This window comes from Choristoneura fumiferana, chromosome 21 (genome assembly GCF_025370935.1).
Source record: "Choristoneura fumiferana chromosome 21, NRCan_CFum_1, whole genome shotgun sequence".
In the NCBI taxonomy this organism is placed as follows: Eukaryota; Metazoa; Arthropoda; class Insecta; order Lepidoptera; family Tortricidae; genus Choristoneura; species Choristoneura fumiferana.
Window position 1 is genome coordinate 9,443,207 of NC_133492.1, and position 19,465 is coordinate 9,462,671.

The 19,465-nt window shown below is 40.9% G+C and overlaps 1 protein-coding gene and 1 pseudogene across 1 annotated transcript; one reads left to right on the forward strand and one right to left on the reverse strand.

The window, feature by feature from the left end:
- The first annotated feature begins 2,418 nt into the window (after positions 1-2,418).
- Positions 2,419-12,891, forward strand: LOC141439495 (regulator of nonsense transcripts 1-like). Its single transcript, XM_074103773.1, has 10 exons — positions 2,419-2,762; positions 2,851-3,038; positions 3,610-3,810; positions 4,623-4,693; positions 5,275-5,342; positions 5,778-5,893; positions 7,112-7,321; positions 7,536-7,706; positions 9,535-9,694; positions 10,210-12,891. Exons 1-10 carry the CDS (start codon positions 2,583-2,585, stop codon positions 11,959-11,961), a joined length of 3,117 nt encoding a protein of 1,038 aa, XP_073959874.1. The 5' UTR covers positions 2,419-2,582; the 3' UTR covers positions 11,962-12,891.
- A 216-nt stretch (positions 12,892-13,107) lies between these two features.
- LOC141439496 (arrestin domain-containing protein 3-like) lies at positions 13,108-19,320 on the reverse strand (annotated as a pseudogene).
- Positions 19,321-19,465: the final 145 nt, after the last annotated feature.

Genomic DNA, 19,465 nt, shown 5'->3' on the forward strand with positions numbered 1-19,465 from the left:
TAAATCTTTCAATTTATATCTGGTCAAGATCGCCTATTGTAGGTACTGGTTTTGTGCTCATTATAGAATATTTGGATTGTATTGTGTATACAAATGTATCTTAATTTCGAGTTTTTTTCTTAATTTTGAATAAGAATATTTTCTCTATTTACAGGCCCACGACCCAGCGAAATGTGCATGATTTTAGAAACTACAGTTGTACTTTCTGGAACAAATCTCGCTGAACCCTAAAAAAATAGACTTTGGCTAATGTACGACCCATTTTTCTAATAAAAGCCAGACAGCCCACGCTTTCAGACCTGCACGAAAATAGCTAAGCCTTAAGAGCTGGCTGGGGCCGCAGTATGATTCAACTGAAATAAAATTATGCTAGCTGATTTATGCCACCACTTTGTTACATTACAATCATCCCCAGCCTATATACGTCCTACTGTTGGGCACGGGCCTGCTCGAAAAATTTAATGGCAAATCCGTAGTTCTCGCGCGGGCCGAGTGCGGATTGGGAACTTTACACACACCCTTGAATTGATTCGCAGTTCGTTCGATGTCCTAGAATTTCTACATAACAATTAAGTACGAGTAACTGCCGTTTCAATGCGAAATGGGTGGTCGTCGTTAAAAGAAGTGGGAAAATCCGATGATCTATAAATATACAAACATATTTTACGTTTCGTCTATCCAGTCTCCGAATTCTGCAACTGAAAAGCTTGTTGCCAACACGTTTGTTTAACTGTGAATTAGTAGGTAGTTAGTAACATAAATCTGAAGCTGTTGGATATTATGCAGGCGAAGTAGCGGAATAACCTTAACAAAAAAAGTGTTAAAAACGAAAAAGTTTTTCGGGTGCGTCGGATAATCCGTTCCGTTTGGATCCGTTCTGAGGCTAGACCTCGGCTAGACATTTTAACCCCGGACGCAAAAAGAGATTGCCATTGTTGACATTGTAGCTCTCAAACGGATGGACCGATTGACTTTCGGTTCTATAGCCTCGTAGGTAAGGTAAGACCCACCTCAAATGAAGCTTTGAATGATATGAAGCTTTTTTTATGGCTTTTACCCTTGCTATTTTAGCAAGATGTATTTGGAAAATGTCGTTGTAGAGACATTAAAACTTATTTCGAAACTTATTGTAAACTAGCTTTTGCCCGCAGCTCCGCCCGCGTGGTATTCGGTTATCGCGCGCTGTTCCGGGAACTGTGCATTTTTCCGGGTAGCGGGTAAAAAGTAGCCTATATCACTCTCGGGCCCATAAACTATCTCTATGCCTAAAATCAACGTCGATCCGTCGCTCCGTTACGGCGTGAAAGACGGACAAACACAAACACACTTTCGCATTTATAATATTACGGATTAGTGAAGTTTGACATTAGCTTTCACGTAGTTCACGTAAGTGCTAAATTTAGGCTTACGAGGTAACTTACTATCTAGACCATAATCCCGATCGCGTTTTTTGACGCGCCGTCCGTCCTATCCTACTCTAATTCATTTTGTTTGATTTTGAAATTCACGGCAAGGACCAAAACAATATAAACGACGTACCAACGTAGCTTAGCAGAGCCTTAGCACGTCAATGTGTCCATAGAATGTGTCAGAGTACAGCAGGGCTACTACGAAACTCGAAACTCGAAGTTCGTATCGCACCGTCCCTCTCGCTCTCGTATTAAATAGTATAATAAGTGTCAGAGGGACCGTACGACACGAACTTCGAGTTTCGAGTTTCGTAGTAGCCCTGGAGTGTTCTGTGGTGACAGCTGGGCTACTACGAAACTCGAAACTAGAAGTTCGTTTCGTATTGTACCGTCCCTCTCGCTCTCGTATTAAATAGTATAAGTGTCAGATCAGAGGGACCGCACGACACGAACTTCGAGTTTCAAGTTTCGTAATAGCCCAGCAGTATTAGGCAGAGCCGAGCGAAGCGAAGCGGAAACTTGCAGAATCTGCCAATCACATGAGTTGAAATCCGTAGGTACCTATCTCGCCTCCGGAATGAGATTAGTTATTGATTAATTCTATATATTGTCACTAAGTCGATAAAAGCCTATCCGAAATGTAATGAAGTTGCCATCAGCAATCAACGACACACCCAACCCAACTCTCAACACACATTCCTCCCTGTAGTTTGAAGTCCGAACGCGCTTGTCATTTCCGGTTTAAATTTTAATAAAAATAAGACGTTGAACGACATCTATTGGGAAAGTGAAGAAATATTTAGTACTTTTGACTTCAAAGTTGCCATTATACATTAATGGCACTGAAATTAAAACCATTTAATTAATTTTCGTGTTTCATTAAAATAATATAATTATATTTCCAGAAATTAATGATCTTAATAAGTAATTTCAGAAGAAAATTGGTTATGCAATTAAATCAAATAAATATCAATTCTCGTAACCTAAAACAAACTTGTTAAGTGCTACCAACACGCCAATAACTAAACATGGCGTATTTTCCTATTCGTCATTCTTTGCAAGCCGTTTGATAATTATTGCGTGGCTGTTATGGGAGTTTCGTTTAATCATTCTTTATTTAATTCTTTTGACACATTTTCTGAGTTTTCATAAAAAGTGCTACACCTCGCAACGATGAGCGTCGACGCTTATGGACCGAGCTCTCAAACGCTCACATTTCTGGATACTGAAGAAGCAGATCTCATTGGGGCTGACACTCAAGGCTCGGAGTTCGAGTTTACGGACTTCACTCTTCCGTCTCAAAGCCAGACGCAGGCGTCGCAGCACGACCATGGTCTGTCCACGTCCAACCAGGTCAGTAACTGGAACTAGTGCACTTAACCTCGCTTTATTTACTAGATTTGACGTCGAAAACCATATGATTTTTTTATAAAACTTCTAGGTGAATGGCCTCGGCCGTTTAGATCTGAGTGCGAAGGTTTCCTCTGTGACCAACGCTATAGCTGAGTTACAGTTTGAAGAGGAAGATGAGGCTTTGTATAGCAGCAAGGAATTGCCTGACCATGCCTGCAAGTATTGTGGAATCCACGACCCTTCCACTGTTGTTATGTGCAACATATGCAATAAATGGTAAGTTACTACTTCATACTGTCTTGTAGACAAGCTTTTCATATCCCTTTCATTCTTTGGTAAACAATTTTAAAAATAATTATTTTATTCTTATTGATACAGTTGGCAGTTAGTTAACAATAGGCTGCATGCATGGAATATTTATTCATTTGGCACAAAATTGGTTCAGAAGCAGTACTAACATGCTTAGTTTTATAACTAGGTAAAATTGTAAAGAATTATCAATTGAATGCATCATACACTATAGCTTATCTCTAAAATGTTAAAATGCATGGAATTTTTACAATATAACCTCAAACATATTATAACAAATATATCAAAATTTATATTGATACACTGAAGTTTCTAATATTCTGTGGTTTTGAATTCAGTTGAAAAAGGCTGTGTTTTATTTAACAGTTGACCTTGATAAGCGTAAGCCGTGTGGCCTAATGGTTTTACCTATGACTTATCAAGCAGAAGATCATGGGTTCAAATTGATTTTGTAAATAATGTTGAAATTTACCACAAGCTTTATGGTGAAGGACCTAATGAACCTAAACCTGCAAAATAATCAATTCTAATCTTTCAGGTTTTGCAATGGACGTGGTAACACCTCTGGTTCCCACATTATCAACCACTTGGTCCGAGCCAAGCACAAGGAAGCAGCCCTGCACCGTGACGGACCTCTTGGTGAGACCCTGCTGGAGTGCTACTCCTGTGGGGCTCGCAATGTCTTTGTTCTCGGGTTTATTCCTGCAAAGGCTGACTCGGTTGTGGTGTTGTTGTGTCGGTAAGATATTTTTAATATTGTATGCCTCTAGGCAGTGTATGTAGGCAGAATATATGACTTCTTTATGTAACTCTATCTCTATCAATTTTACTACCCAAAACTGCGATGAAGTCTTTTTTTTATCTTATATTTTAACAAGGCTTTAGTACACCAAATGTGACTATGTGAGCCTCATGGGAAGCCTCAGATCAGATATATACACTAAACTATAGATATTACACTCTCCCTTGTACTGAAACCACATCTCTGGATGCAAAGGCTATTCTAATGAATGCTTCTTCTGAAAGTGGTCGACTCGGAATCACATTTACACCTCCACTGAACAAGCCCATACCATCCAAATACCTGTCTCTGATGTCCTTATTCTGATCACATTCCAAAAGTAAATGAATAAGGTCTTCAGTCTTACAGGTTGTACTCAAAGGTGATTGTACAACTCTTATCAAATTCAAAAAATAGTTTAGTGGAATGTGACCAGATCACACACAAAAAGCCCACACAAGAAGATCCCTGGGGAAGCTGGAATTAACAAACCACGGAACTTTTGAAGATTTTACTGTCTATGGTGCTCTACCAAATGCCCTTAGTCATGGATTCAATATTGAACATTATTAAGCCATCATATTGTCACTATATGTCATTACACACTACCGACCTTGCCAAAAGTATGCCCTTGCAGATTCACTTATTAATTTATCAGAAAGTCTCTGTATATATACCTGTGTTTTCTGTACTGCTTGCTATGTGTTGGTGTGCAATAAAGAGTTATTGTGTTGTATTGTTTTATTCAATGTTATTATGTGTTGTTGCAGCCAACCATGTGCTGCACAAAGTTCTTTAAAGGACATGAACTGGGACCAAGAGCAGTGGAAGCCATTGATTTGTGAGTAAAGTATTTTATCATTTTTTGAGACTAGCTAGTGCCTGTGGCTTCTCTCCCATGAAAGAAATAAAAAGGCTTAAGCCCTAATATTGAAGAAATTTCAAACAAATCTTTACTTGTGCACCCCTTTCAAAGACTAGACAGTCACGGAAATCCTTGGGAGAGGACATATAATTACATATATCCAGAAAGGGACATCTGAAGCTGATATAATAATATTTTGTCCATCAATTTGTCATCCTATTAGCTTCCAAATTTCAAATCTATCTCATTGAAGGTATTGTCTGTAGTCACTTTTAAACCATATTATAATAAAAACGAAAAAGCTAAAATGGACAGACCCCATATTGCTGACTGTACTGATTAAGTTAAGACTATATTAATTATTGCAGCTCATAAATTACACTGTTCAAAATTGTCATTGAAACATGCCAGCTCACAAATGTACCTATTTCATTTTCGCAAATAAATACATCAACCTTAACCTTACGAAACATCTGCTTTATAGTCCGGGGACTGAATACATGTATGCGTTCATAGCTGTTGAATATGCTTCACTGATAACTTCCTTGATTTTTCAGCGGATCGCGCGTTTTTATCGTGGCTGGTAAAAGTGCCATCGGAAGCAGAGCAAATGAGAGCTCGTCAAGTAAGTAGCTGTTTACATTATCATCTGATACATCAAGAAAATAAAATGGGGTTTGGTTGTGTTAGTTGGTGCAGATGACCATTGTACAGTCAACAACATAATAAGTGATCACTTTTATGCCTTGTTGTCTTAACGTCATGTTTGAAAGCCATACGTAATTGCTTGTGTACAAAAGTGATCACTTATTTATGATGTTGATTTGTACTCAGCACCACAAATTTTGGCCCACTTTACACATTAAATAAATCACCTATTTATTACTGCATACATTATTGAGGGCCACATTTTTTGCCGCTTAGTATATCTAAACCAATATTAATAATAATAAATAACGCTAATTTCCTAATAAATACCAAAAAAATGCATCTCCTAAACTTGTGTAAGAATCTCTAACAGGCTACTTATATAAAACATGTTATTGTATTTTTATTACAGGTGACCCCTCAGCAAATTGGTCGCCTGGAAGAGTTGTGGCGTGACAATGTGGACGCCACCTTTCAAGACCTGGAGAAACCTGGGGTTGATGAGGAACCTCATCAAGTGCTGCTGAGGTTAGTTGCTCTCGTTTTATCCCTTTCAGCCACCATTAAAACTAGTTTTGCAAAACACAACCAGTTACCAACCAAGTACTCATATGCTTTGAATTTACTGATAAAATCTTGAATTCAATGTAAGTTTTGGAAATATAGCTCTATCAATACTATTGATGATTCCATCTATGTCAAGGTTGGAAAAGATATATTCGCTAGCCATTGTTTTGTAGCTTCAGTGTGCAGTACTCAAATGAAAACTTAAAGTACACAACACAAACACAAATTTTATTGTGAATCTTTTCATCATCATCATCATCATCCCAGCCTATATACGTCCCACTGCTGGGCACAGGCCTCCTCTCAGAACAAGTGGGCTTGGGCCATAGTTCCCACGCGGGTTGGGAACTTCACACGCACCATGAATTGCTTCGCAGGTTTGTGCAGGTTTTACTCACAATGTTTTCCTTGTGAAGCTTGTGGTGAATCTTTAACACAACTCAAATAAAGCCTTATAACATGCAACCAGTATGAAGCATGTGGCTGAATATTTTTGTTTTTAATTACTCTACTGAATTTTTGGTCCTTTATTTTAATTATTATTATTTTGAGTTAAGATGCAATATTATATTGAATGTTTAATTAAACATACAATTAGTGTGAAAAATAAAAATGTCAGTCAACCAGTATCCTACTACAAAAATCTGTGTTAGTTCTGCTCAAGTACCCAGCAAGCACCATGTTTTGATATTAGAGCAGGCGTTTTCAACCTTTTGTTTTTAACGGCACACCAGTAAAAAAAAAACCGTCGGGTCGGGGACGGTGACTCAACGGGGTCACGCTGTTTTGTCACCAAATTAGTTTTAAATATTATTGATTATAAATATGTATGTTAGTCTGTAAGGTATTTATTGTATAGGCCAAGTTGCCCGAAATAAATGAATTTATTATTATTATTATTAAAACGTCTGTATTAGAGTAATGTCTAGTTTTCAGAATAACCAGCTTTCGGCCAGTCAAGTAAAAAATAGTCTAGTAATTGCCATACTATGTTGCATTAGAACTAAAGAAAAGATATGATTGTGTGTAAAGTAAAAATATAAATGAAAAATTTTGCATTGTCATTTACTAGTTATTAATTTTTGATAGATTTTATTTTATCATTATTATGAAGCAATATTACTTACAAAGTGTACAAAGTACTGTACTCAAGTTTTAAAAGTAACATGCCCGTTTCAGATATGAAGATGGTTATCAATACCAAAATATCTTTGGTCCATTGGTGAAGCTGGAAGCAGACTATGACAAGAGGCTAAAAGAGTCGCAGACCCAAGAGGGCATTGAAGTCCGTTGGGATGTTGGTCTCAACAAGAAGACAATTGCCTACTTTACCTTGGCAAAAACTGACAGCGATATGAAGCTGATGCATGGTGATGAACTAAGATTGCGGTAAGAAACAAACTTATTACAATGACGAAGCGGTCTTTGATGCGTCGAAGGTCAAGAGAAAAATTGGGAAAAAATAAATTAACTTAATTTTAAATAGTTTTGTTATTTCATTTAAAAGCTTGTGCAAATTTTGCTGTTAAGTTTCAAATGTTAAAATAAATGGAGTATATATTGGTTGTTCCCTTGAATTTAGGTTGTATGTGTAACTTTGCAGATACGTGGGCGAGCTCCACAAAGCCTGGTCTGGCGTGGGCCACGTGATCAAGGTCCCGGACAACTACGGCGATGACGTAGGGCTAGAGCTCAAAAGCGGCGCCGGCGCCCCGCTCGACTGCACCTCCAACTTCGTCGTAGACTTTATCTGGAAGAGCACTTCTTTTGATAGGTTTGTATTAATGTCATTTACATTTTTCGAAAATATTTCTTTATGGACGAAAGAGGTAACTAAACATTCGAAAATAAGGTCACTGTCTGAATTGAATTTCAAATGGGTAAGCACCATTAAAAAGTGCTAGTCTCCATGTTTAAAAATTTAAAGGTGAATGTTTCTGAAACTGAGCAACCAACTTTGTAGTTCATTCAAAAAATAGAAGAGCTTGAAAATTATCTGGTAGTATCACGAGAGTTCAAGTAAATGATTAGATTACACACACAGCTACAAAAAGAACTGATTACAAGGAAAATGAATGAGTAATTGTCAGAATCCCGCTGTCATTATACGTTATGCCTATCCAATTTATTAAAAGTGTAAACAAACTGATTTCATCAAAATTCTTGTATAAACACTCACTGGATCGAATCAATAACACATTTATCTATAATTCGTGTCTTTTAACTAGATGTCTAATCACTTTTTTCACCAAAATTCACTTGATTTCAATATTAATTTTCATTTGAAAAATCTTCGTCAAAATCTAACGTTATTTATGATTGGAACATGTGTATAATCTGTAGTAGCATAGACTAGCGTAGAGATGGTGGAAAAATTGTCATTTTAAAAATCGATGCGCGGATGAATAAGCGATTTTTATTTACTTTGCTTAAAATTACAAAATAGTTACTGCTTTTATAATTGAATAAACAGTCTTTGGAATGAAAGTATTGTACTTAAATAATAAAATAGACAAAAATACTTTGATCTATGCAATTAATAAATTAATCGATTTACTGAACAGGTTAATTATTTTGCAATAGGTTCTAGGTTTTCACATCATTGAATGTCTGTGGTCGGATAAATAGCGTCTTTGTTTACACTTTTCATAAATGGGATCCAAATACAATATACAGAACATGTTCTTGTGTGTGTGATTTCAACTCTGGTGGCACTAGGGCAGAAGTACCGTTTGTGGCCAATGTACCGTTTATGGCCATTTATTGTTTAAATATACGTTTGAAATAAATTTATAGTGATAAATCATTATAAACTTTATTCGTTTCGTATAAAGTTTGAAAACTCACTAAAATAATTTTAATTAGAGAATTAAATACTTAATATTTAGTTAGATACTATAATATATACAAATAATAGTTTTATATATTTACCTGTATATCTTACATAATAACTTTTGTTTATGTTTAATATACAGTTTAAATGTAGTTATATATTTATAAACTTTATTGTTTAGTAACTTTTTTTACATATTATTAGCTTTTAAATAAAATTTGTATTGAATATTTTTTTTGTGTAACTGTTTTCTATCATATGTGGTTGCAATTAATACTTAATTGCATATATAAACTGCATTATGTTAATTGAAATTAACTACAAAATTTTACTTCTTTACTAAATATGAACAGTTGGTGATCAACTATTATACACAACGGAGCCTTGATTAAAACCCAGATTGAAATTAAATACTTTAATTAAAAAATTAGAGGGACAAGGTGATGCGACTTGATGTATCGCAATGTGTAGTAAAAGTGTGTGACCGGTATTAAAAATCGTCAAGACAGATAAAGTGCCTGGAGTCAGCGTAGTAGCAATGTCACACCAGTTCACTACACTCTGCCAGTCTCAAATTAGGCGAACGCCGTAACAGTATCTCAATCTGACAGGCATCATTATTTGTTGTACACTTTTTAAGGTAGAAAATTGTCTAGCTCTGGGCTTTCTGGTCAGTCAGTGGGACAGTTGTCTGACAGCAAAAATGTGTCCAACCAAGCATGTCGTCGGATAATATTCCAAGTTGGCTTAATTATTTTACTTGTTACAGAATGCAACTGGCTCTGCGCAAGTTTGCCGTGGACGACTCTTCGGTGTCTGGTTACATCTATCGGCGCCTGCTGGGCCACGAGGTGGAAGAAGTGCTGTTTCGCGTGCATCTGCCCAAGCATTTCAGTGCGCCTAACCTGCCTGACCTCAACAGGTCACAGGTAATTTAACTGACGTTTACTTTTCGTCTTCGGTCTTGCCCATTATTAGAGGTTTGCCTCGTTCAAATGCACCAGGACAGGACAATGTATCTTAATTTAATAAATGAATTATTGGGCTCGTTTAATCTGTCATCTCCCAGGATAACAGGATCAAAGGAATTTGGGCACAAATTCGTGCCTCTGGGAGAGGACAGGTTAAAGTCGCGGTTTATTGAAGAGTTGTAAACCACCATGTGACATAGAGGTTTCCTCTTGTTTGTTATAAAATAAACTAGTTGTAGATTCTAATAAATAGTGACAATAGCGACATACCCGTGATGTGACTTATTGGTATACCAGAAGTCTATTGCACCCAGCAGGGACTTCAGTCCCGAGGTTCTCTTACCAGGATCTCGAAATTTAAATTATTTGCGTAAGCTTTGTTGTGATGATATTTTGATATAATTCCTAAAAATACAACATTTAACGCAGTAAAGAATTTCGAGTTGAAAAACAATGAATTATTTTGTTCCTAGGTTTACGCCGTGAAACACGCCCTCCAGCGACCGCTGTCCTTGATCCAAGGTCCGCCGGGCACGGGCAAGACTGTGACGTCCGCAACCATCGTGTACCAGCTGGTGCGGCAGAACGGCGGGCCCGTACTCGTGTGCGCGCCGTCCAACACCGCCGTCGACCAGCTCACGGAGAAGATCCACCGCACGGGGCTGAAGGTGGTCCGGCTGTGCGCCAAGTCGCGCGAGGCCATGGAGTCCTCGGTGTCGTTCCTCGCGCTACACGAGCAGGCGCGCGCGCTCGGCTCCGCCGACAGCGAGCTGCGCAAGCTGACGCGTCTCAAGGAGGAGGCGGGCGAGCTGTCCGCCGCCGACGAGCGCCGCTACCGCGCGCTGCGCCGCGCCGCCGAGCGCCGCCTGCTCGACGCCGCCGACGTCGTGTGCACCACCTGCGTCGGCGCCGGCGACCCGCGCGTCGCGCGCATGCGCTTCCAGTCCATCCTCATCGACGAGGGCATGCAGTCCACCGAGCCCGAGTGCATGGTGCCCGTCGTGCTGGGCGCGCGCCAGCTCATCCTCGTCGGCGACCACTGCCAGCTCGGGCCCGTCGTCATGTGCAAGAAGGCCGCCAAGGCCGGTCTCAGCCAGAGCCTGTTCGAGCGGCTCGTCGTGCTCGGCATCCGGCCCTTCCGGCTCGAGGTGCAGTACCGCATGCACCCCGAGCTCTCGCGCTTCCCCTCCGACTTCTTCTACGAGGGCTCGCTCCAGAACGGCGTCAGCGCCGAGGAGCGCCGCCTGCACAAGATCGACTTCCCCTGGCCGCGCCCCGATCGGCCCATGTTCTTCTATGTGACCCAGGGCCAGGAGGAGATCGCGGGGTCCGGAACCTCCTACTTGAACAGAACCGAAGCCGCGAACGTCGAAAAGCTGACGACGCGCTTCCTCAAGGCGGGAGTTCGTCCCGAGCAGATAGGCATCATCACTCCATACGAGGGCCAGCGCTCGTACCTGGTGCAGCACATGCAGTACCAGGGCAGCCTGCACGCCAAGCTGTACCAGGAGATAGAGGTGGCCAGCGTCGACGCGTTCCAGGGCCGCGAGAAGGACATCATCATCATGTCGTGCGTGCGCTCCAACGAGCACCAGGGCATCGGCTTCCTCAGTGACCCGCGCCGCCTCAACGTGGCCCTGACGCGCGCCAAGTACGGCCTCATCGTCGTCGGCAACCCCAAGGTGCTCAGCAAGCAGCCGCTGTGGAACCACCTGCTCGCCTTCTACAAGGAGCGGCGCGTGCTCACCGAGGGCCCGCTCTCCAACCTGAAGGAGTCCGCTATCCAGTTCGCCAAGCCCAAGAAGCTGGTGAACGCGCAGAATCCGGGCTCGCACTTCATGTCGACGTCGATGTTCGACGCGCGCGAGGCCATGGTGCCGGGCTCGGTGTACGACCGCGCGCGGCCGCTGCGCGACCCGCTGGCCTACGTGGGGCCGGAGCGCGCGGCGCTGCTGCACGCGCCCGTGCCGCACGCCGCCTTCCAGGCGCACCGCGGCCTGCTGCGCCCCGCGCCGCCCCAGGCCGCGCGCGCTCGCCGCCGCCCGCCGCGCCTCAGCCAGGAGCCGCTCTCGCAGCAGCCGCCGCTCTCGCTCTCGCAGGGCGCCTCGCAGCCCGACTTCAGCCAGGAGTCGGCGGCGCCCGACTGCCCCTCCCAGCCGGACGGCCTGCTCTCGCAGGACTCCACCTACCAGGGCGGGTTCCGCGCACGTTGCAGTCAGTACTGAGGCCGCGGGCCGCGGGCCGACAGCCGACGCGCCCCCCGGGGTGGACCAACCGAGGACGCCACAGCGCACGACCAACTCTATGCGGGTGCAGGGAAGACGAGGGTCGGCCGCCAGCCGCCAGCCGCCGCTCGACCCGACCCGACCGCTACCCGGTAGCTCATCAACCATCAAACGTAAGACGAGTCGACTTCTAAGCTTAGAAAATGTGTCACGGCAGCCGAATGTTGCGCGGCGCGCTCGCGCCCCGCTCGTCAGGCAAGAGGTTAAATTATCAATTACTACAGGGATAGAGGAACCTAACGACGCTCGTGAGCGATTACGTTTAAATTTTTGCAACAGAGTAGGCAAATTTCACTTGAAAATTAATTTATCTTTTTATTGAGCTGTTTGTTATGAACTTAAAATCATTTGTCATACTTTATGTATTTTTTGACATCAAATTGTTGTTATACCTGTTTTTAAGAAGAAACCGACATCATTTCTTAGCTTTTCAACCGTCATACTGAAAGAGCAATATAAGTAGTATATCTGTCATTAATTAGTCAGATAAAAATATAAAAAACACAGTTACTTTACTTGGATGTTCAATAGGTATCATATCAGTCAGTATCTCTGTTATCATCAACAGTACTTGTATCATCGAGAGAATGTAGTCACAGTCCGTGTTCTGATGTCAGCCTGACTAAAATAAATGTAAACAACTTCATTGCTTTTCCTTCTCAAACAACAGTCACTTACCTAAATGTACTGCTAAAATATTACAACATGTATAAATTTGACAGAAACGTACTTTTGGTACAAAATATTTTTTTAAACTGCCTGTGTAATTTATAAATTGTCTGTAATCATGTCCTTTTTTGTAAACATCCGCAACTGACCTGTTATCCTTTGTGAAGGAAAATCAATAAAGATTTACCTATGTCATAAAAATTGTTTTATTTTATTTAAATACCAACAATAGTTATTTACGATTGTGCGAAAACTTAAGACGGCTTTAGCTTAGCATACACAGAGACTATTTTCCTTAATATGTGTACACTTTATAATCCTGCGCTTTTAGGAAGGATAAGGAGGTACAATTAAAGTTAAAATGTGTATATTATTTATTATTGGTATATTTGTCTTTTAATATAACATTACAAAACGAAAAAATAAAATACATTTTGGATTAGTAAATAACATCAATTCTCAAATCACTAGTTTATTAGACAACTTGTGCGTTAGTGGACGGAAGCACCCATTCTAATAGAAAAAAACTAAACTAGATTGTATCCATTTATGAAAAGTGTAAACAAAGACGCCATTTATCCGACGACATTCAATGATGTGAAAACCTAGAACCTATTGCAAATAATATCTGTTTAAATAATAGATCAAAGTACTTTTGTCTATTTTTTATTTACAATACTTGATTTCATTCCAAAGACTGTTTATTCAATTATAAAAGCAGTAACTATTTTTTTAATTTTTAAGGAAAGTAAATAAAAATCGCTTATTCATCTGCGCATTAATCGATTTTTAAAATGTCAAATTTTCCACCATTTACGCTAGCCTATCCTACTACAGATTATACACATGTTTCAATCAAGAAATAACGTCAGATTTTAACGAAGATTTTTCAAATGAAAAACAAATATTGAAATCAAGTTAATTTTGGTGAAAAAAGTGATTAAACATCTAATTAAAAGACACGAATTATAGATAAATGTGTTATTGATTCGATCCAGTGAATGTTTATACAATAATTTTGATGAAATCGGTTTGTTTACACTTTTAATAAATTGTATAGGCACAACGTATATCTCAAATTATAATACCTAAAGAAGCGCTAATTAAAAAGTTCGTAGCTGCTTTGATAATATTAAAAGTTTGTGTAGCAACGAGATTCATTGGCGAAATCATTTGGCCCCCGCTTGTAAATGCGCAATAATCAGTAGTTTATTATTTAAATCGCAATAAGCTTATAAAATAACCTATAAATACATTATACGCTATAGTTTGTATATATTAAAGATAAAAACTTTTAAGGGCCTTATCACACTTGCGATTTGCGGGAGAGTTGAAAGCGAGGCGAGCGCGTAACGTTTTCGCAGCGCGTTCGCTACGTCTAGAGCTGGGACGCTATGCTGATTTTCCCGCGAGTACGCAGCGAATTCATTGCGCGCTCGCGACGAAATCGTTCAGCGCTCGCGGCGAATTCGTAACGCGCTCGCAGCGAACTCGCTGCGCTTTAACTTGGCCGCAAATCGCAAGTGTGATAAGGCCTTTACAATGTATATATTTGTCAGTTTACTGAGGTAGTGGAGGCGGTTGAACGGCCGCATAAGTAGGGTAATACGGTGCGAAGTTGGTCGGGCCCGTTATCTTAGTGTAGTTGCTATCGCCGCGATCCTGGATCGTCCTCGCGGTGTAGGCTGATTCCTTGTATACTGGCACACCTGTAATAGATGTATCGAATTAAATGTTAGTTCATTAAATTTTCATTGCTTTCTAAGTCGGCTTAGAAAGTAATGAATAGGCTAGTGTCAATTAGATTATCAGAAAATACTTATTAGGGACCTTTGTCAATTAAAAAAATATATGAAGATAATAGCCAGTTAAAGTTCCGCCGGACGTCACGCTGTGCGATGCTTTAGCACGGTGTGACGTCACAAGCCCCCACTCCAGAACTTCGACGAGCTTCATCTTTGTATTTGTTTGTGTGATTGAAAAAAAAATCTAACTGAATCACACACACGTTGAATTGCTTCGCAGGTTTCTGACGGCGTTTACCTTCACCTTAAATCTAGTGGTAAATTTCAAATGTAATTTCCCACATGAATTGCGAAATATTCAGAGATGCGAGCCCCCAGATTTGAATCTACGATCCTCTGCTTGTGAAGCCATAGGTCAAACCACTGGGCCACCATGGCTGGACTCAAAGATGGGAGCCCGCGTTTGAACCCACCATTTGAGCGGTTCATTATTTACTTACAGCACATTTTCCATTTTAGGCTTAGGCTTAGAGTACAGTCACCAGCACCAATATCTGGCACAACAATATATATGACTCTATTTCTAGGGCGGGTAGGACGGGTCAGATATTATAGCGCGCTCCGCTGTGACAATGTGACTGTACAGTCACCAGCATTAATATCTGCCACAGCGGAGCATACAAAAATGTCTGACACGTCCTTCCGGCCCTAGAAATAGAGTCGTATCAGATATTTATGCACGCTTGTTGTGTCAGATATTGGTGCTGGTGACTGTACAATACACCGAAGCGCCTAGAATGCTAAGGATAACAAATAATTGGTGTATACTTACTGAGAGTAGGGTAAAGGGACTGGTAGGGGGGGTTCGCAGGCGCCGTGCCCGGCATGACCCAGCCTCCTGGGACCCCGTCAGCCCCCGGGGCAGGCGGACCCTGTAATTAAAAGATACAGGCAATTAGACTGAGGATAAGCCTTACTCTCGATTGGCGGCGTTATTTGAAGTATATACGCGGAATAAATTGAGCCACCTGGAGGGCTACTACAAATTTCAAAAATCGAAGTTCGTATCGAGCCGTCCCTCTCACTCTCAAATTAAATAAAATTAGTGTCAGCGGGACGGCAGGTTTTATCAACGAAGCGTCAAATAGGTTTAAGTACAGTCAGCAGCAGAAGTACATGAGCAGTTATCGCCCTCAAAATGATCTAAACAGTCTTATTACCTTGACACTTGACAGTAGAGCCGTGTATAGATTTTTGAGCAACGTAACCGTTCACCTACTTCTGCTGCTGACTGTAAGTCTATTAACCAATGTTTTCAAGAAACGACCCTAATAAAAAACACTTTATTTTAGCCTAAAAACCAAGTTACTTTTATGTACGTGCGCGAGTACCTACAGGCGGTTAGTCGGACAGGCACTATAAGATGTAAGGGTCTTACGTTGGGCAACACCTGTTCCCCGGGTCCGAGGGGGAGCACCGCGGGCTGCGTCGGCGAGTACTGGGCCGGCGGCGGCGCACTGGGAGCGGCCTGCCCCGCCATGCCCACTAGTGGGACTGTGCCGATCGTCACGTACTTTCGATCCTTGAGATTCATGTGCATGCCAGACACAACGCACTCCACCTACAGGAATAAATACACTGGTATTAGGCATTGGCGTGCATAGGGTCGATCCCAGGGTAGGCAGTCGGTAGTTTGCGCCGCAGCAACGCGCCAACAGCCAGCACCCCCGCTGCCTAGCCTACCGCGAATTAGGTAATACTCTAACCCCCTTATTCATAAAACTTAACAAGCCTATGTTAACTAACAAATGCTTTGTCCCTTTCTAACAAATATAAATGTCGAAGTGACAGATAAGGACAAACGAATTTTAGCGGCATTTTAACTAAAATAGGTTTGATTGTCGTTTATGAATAAGGGGGTAAGGCTACGTATGCAGTCTCACTTGAGAAAGAGACGGCGCGCTAGAATCGCGCGGTGAGCCGCATAGTGCGTAAGTAGCCTAACTTTCCCGGGAGGCAAAGTAGTGTAGCGACTCCTAGCGCAATCTAGTGAGCAAATAAAGAAGCTCCAAATACTACAGACTACATCGCGCCAACTGGGACGCATATACCAAGCCCCTTCCTTCGGACTTCGGTCCACAGGCATAACCTCCACCTGGAGAGAGATCTCTCTATCACAGCCTCTCCCCACAGCTTATGTTAATTTAGGATAGCGTAATTTTAAATCAGAAAAATATTTTTATAATCAGTTCAATAGTTTCAGATATGCAAACAAACGCACAAAGACTATTTTTTTATTATCTCGTAACTATCATCTTGCATCTGTGCCAGTTATTTTGAGTTTGTCTGTAATCGAATCAAGCAAAGCATTTGACCCCTTTCTAGTGGTCGGATTGACTAAAATTTTGGTATGTACACGTAGGTCAGACGAAAATGCAAGCAGGTACCAACAACTAGCAAAAAGTACCTACCTACCTTGGTCAGAAGAAACTTTCCTACTATTATAAATAAAAGTCGTGAAGATGTTTAGATGTTGGGTACCTACTTAACTCAATCACGCAATAACAGCTCGACAGATTTAGATAAAATTTGGCACACAGATTGTTTATAACATTATATAGTCCAACCTCATCAATTTCGATAACGGCGACCCTAAAAAAACTATTCTTTGTACGATGTATAATGTGGGTTTTATGTTGCTGGCTAGATTACATTATTAACACAAAGGATAATTGTGTAATTGTGCAAATGTTTATGGGCGGTGGTGATCTCTTACCACCAGGAGACCCACTTGCTCGTTTGCTATCCAGTCGAATAAAAAAATGTACTTTTCATTGCGGAATATTCCATCATTAACGCAGATTAGCGATACACGAATTCTTCACAGACGAAGTCGCGGGCAACAAACAGCCAGTAGGTAGTTATCATAGTAGATATATGACATATTATGTGTATGTGAGCTAGGGATTGTTCAATATTACCTTCAAATCGTAATCCAAGTCAATAATGCTACAGTTAACGAGATTAGAGGGCGGTATGGGTGGTATCTCAAATTTCATATCCCAATGCTTGGTCGAGCCAGCCGGCGCGGGCCCCTCTTGTACCGTCAATATAACGTCTTTGCTCTTCTTAGTCACCGTAGTTGGAGTATTCGCTCTGTATGTCACAACCTAAAATATAACAAACGTTTTTCATACATGCAATAGGACTAGAGGATAACCTAACCAGCTTAAAAAAGTTGAAAAACATTGTCATAGAAATGCGAAAATAGAAGTTCGTATCGTACCGTACCTCATTCGCGTATTAAACAATATAAGCGTCACCGTCCTTTTAGGGACCCTTAAAAACCGGCCAAGAGCGTGTCGGACACGCCCACGAAATGGTTCCGTAACTATTACGAAAAACTCAAGTAATATTTTGATTTTGCTAAGGATTTCATTGTGTACGGAATTTTCCAATTTTAGGTATATTTTATATCTTAGGCTGCTATTTACTCTTAAACTACTAATAATTCTCAAGTAATCTTAGCCGTTATGATTTTCCTTCAAAATTTGATATACTTACTACCTACCATCCTGAATTTTTTTCAAAGTTTTCCACCTAACAGTTTAGATTTTAGAGGGGGAGACACTCGACTTTAATGAAAATTTGCACTTTAAAGTTGAATATTTCGCAAACAGATTACTAAATCGAAAAATCGTCTTGAAAACCCTACAATGGTTTTAAAACACCTATCCAACGATACCCCACACTATAGGGTTGGATGAGAAAAAAAAATCACCCCCACTTTACGTCCAAAAAAAATTTTTTTTTTTTAATTTTTTTGTTGTACTATTTTGTCGGCATAGTTTACATATATATCCGTGCAAAATTACAGCTTTCTAGCATTTATAGTCCCTGAGTAAAGCCGCGGACGGACAGACAGACAAACAGACAGACATGGCGAAACTATAAGGGTTCCGTTTTTTCCATTTTGGCTCCGGAACCCTAAAAAGCGAACTTTATTGCAAATGTGTAAAACTTGAATGCACCAAAATGGTTCCGGTGGAGTTATGTCATTGCTCTTCTCGCGATCGACCTCATTCATGTGTCTGTGAAATGAATCAGGTATCCGTCTTTTTGCCAAGAAAATTACCGCCACCGCAAAAAAGCGTCAAACATAACTCGCTATTTACACGATGAAGTAATAATGACGTAATAGCAAACTATGTTTCCGTAGATATCTTAGTTGAGACGTTTTACGAATTAGTGTTACCTAATACTAAAGAAATATGTGAGATATGTTACAACAGAACTATTGTTCGCTAGTGTTACTAATTGCTCTGTAGATGTATTATTAAGAACAGGCGGTCAATATCACAACTTTAATTGAACAATGATCTCTAAAATACCATAAGGATAGAAGTAGAAGGGGACTTTTGGTTTCAAAGTCAAAGTCAAAATATCTTTATTCAATTTAGGCCATAACAAGCACTTATGAATGTCAAAAAAAAACTACCACAAACAAACTCGTACACTTTACGGCACGTCACTGCGATTCCGCACCGTTTGCGTATTTTAAGCAGCGGTGTGGCCGCTCCTTAATAATTACCTCGACGTTTCGGCCACATTACAGTGGCCGTGGTGGCAGTGGTTTAGAACAGTTTAGTCACATCATAGTTTTTTACTTACCTTTCTTAAAAAAACCTTGACGAGGTGCAGCTGCACATTGCTCTTATTCTCTACATCCACTGAGACGGGATCACTTGGCCCGGACAGTAGCCTGACACAGGAGCTTGTATGTCCACTGAGAGAGGAGGAGAGGCGCAGCAGAAACAGCAAAAAGTTTTCTCCATTTGCATGCGAATCGGCTCCTAAAATAGATAAATAAATGTCATGAGACCATTGACAACAATGAGGGCTATCGCGAATGAATTCGCCGCTAGAGGCGCTAGTGTAGCGTGAGGTCTCCGAAATGTCAAATCTCAGTTTTTGGGTGAGCTACGCGGGTTTATTTAATAATAAGAATTTTTTGGAATATTTTGCATAAC

Excerpts from the sequence above, each read along its gene's own strand:
- LOC141439495 (XM_074103773.1), top strand. The coding sequence starts at position 2,583 with ATGAGCGTCGACGCTTATGGACCGAGCTCTCAAACGCTCACATTTCTG. Across the intron at positions 3,039-3,609 it reads TGCAACATATGCAATAAATG|GTTTTGCAATGGACGTGGTA; the intron begins GTAAGTTACTAC and ends CTAATCTTTCAG. Across the intron at positions 3,811-4,622 it reads GTTGTGGTGTTGTTGTGTCG|CCAACCATGTGCTGCACAAA; the intron begins GTAAGATATTTT and ends GTGTTGTTGCAG.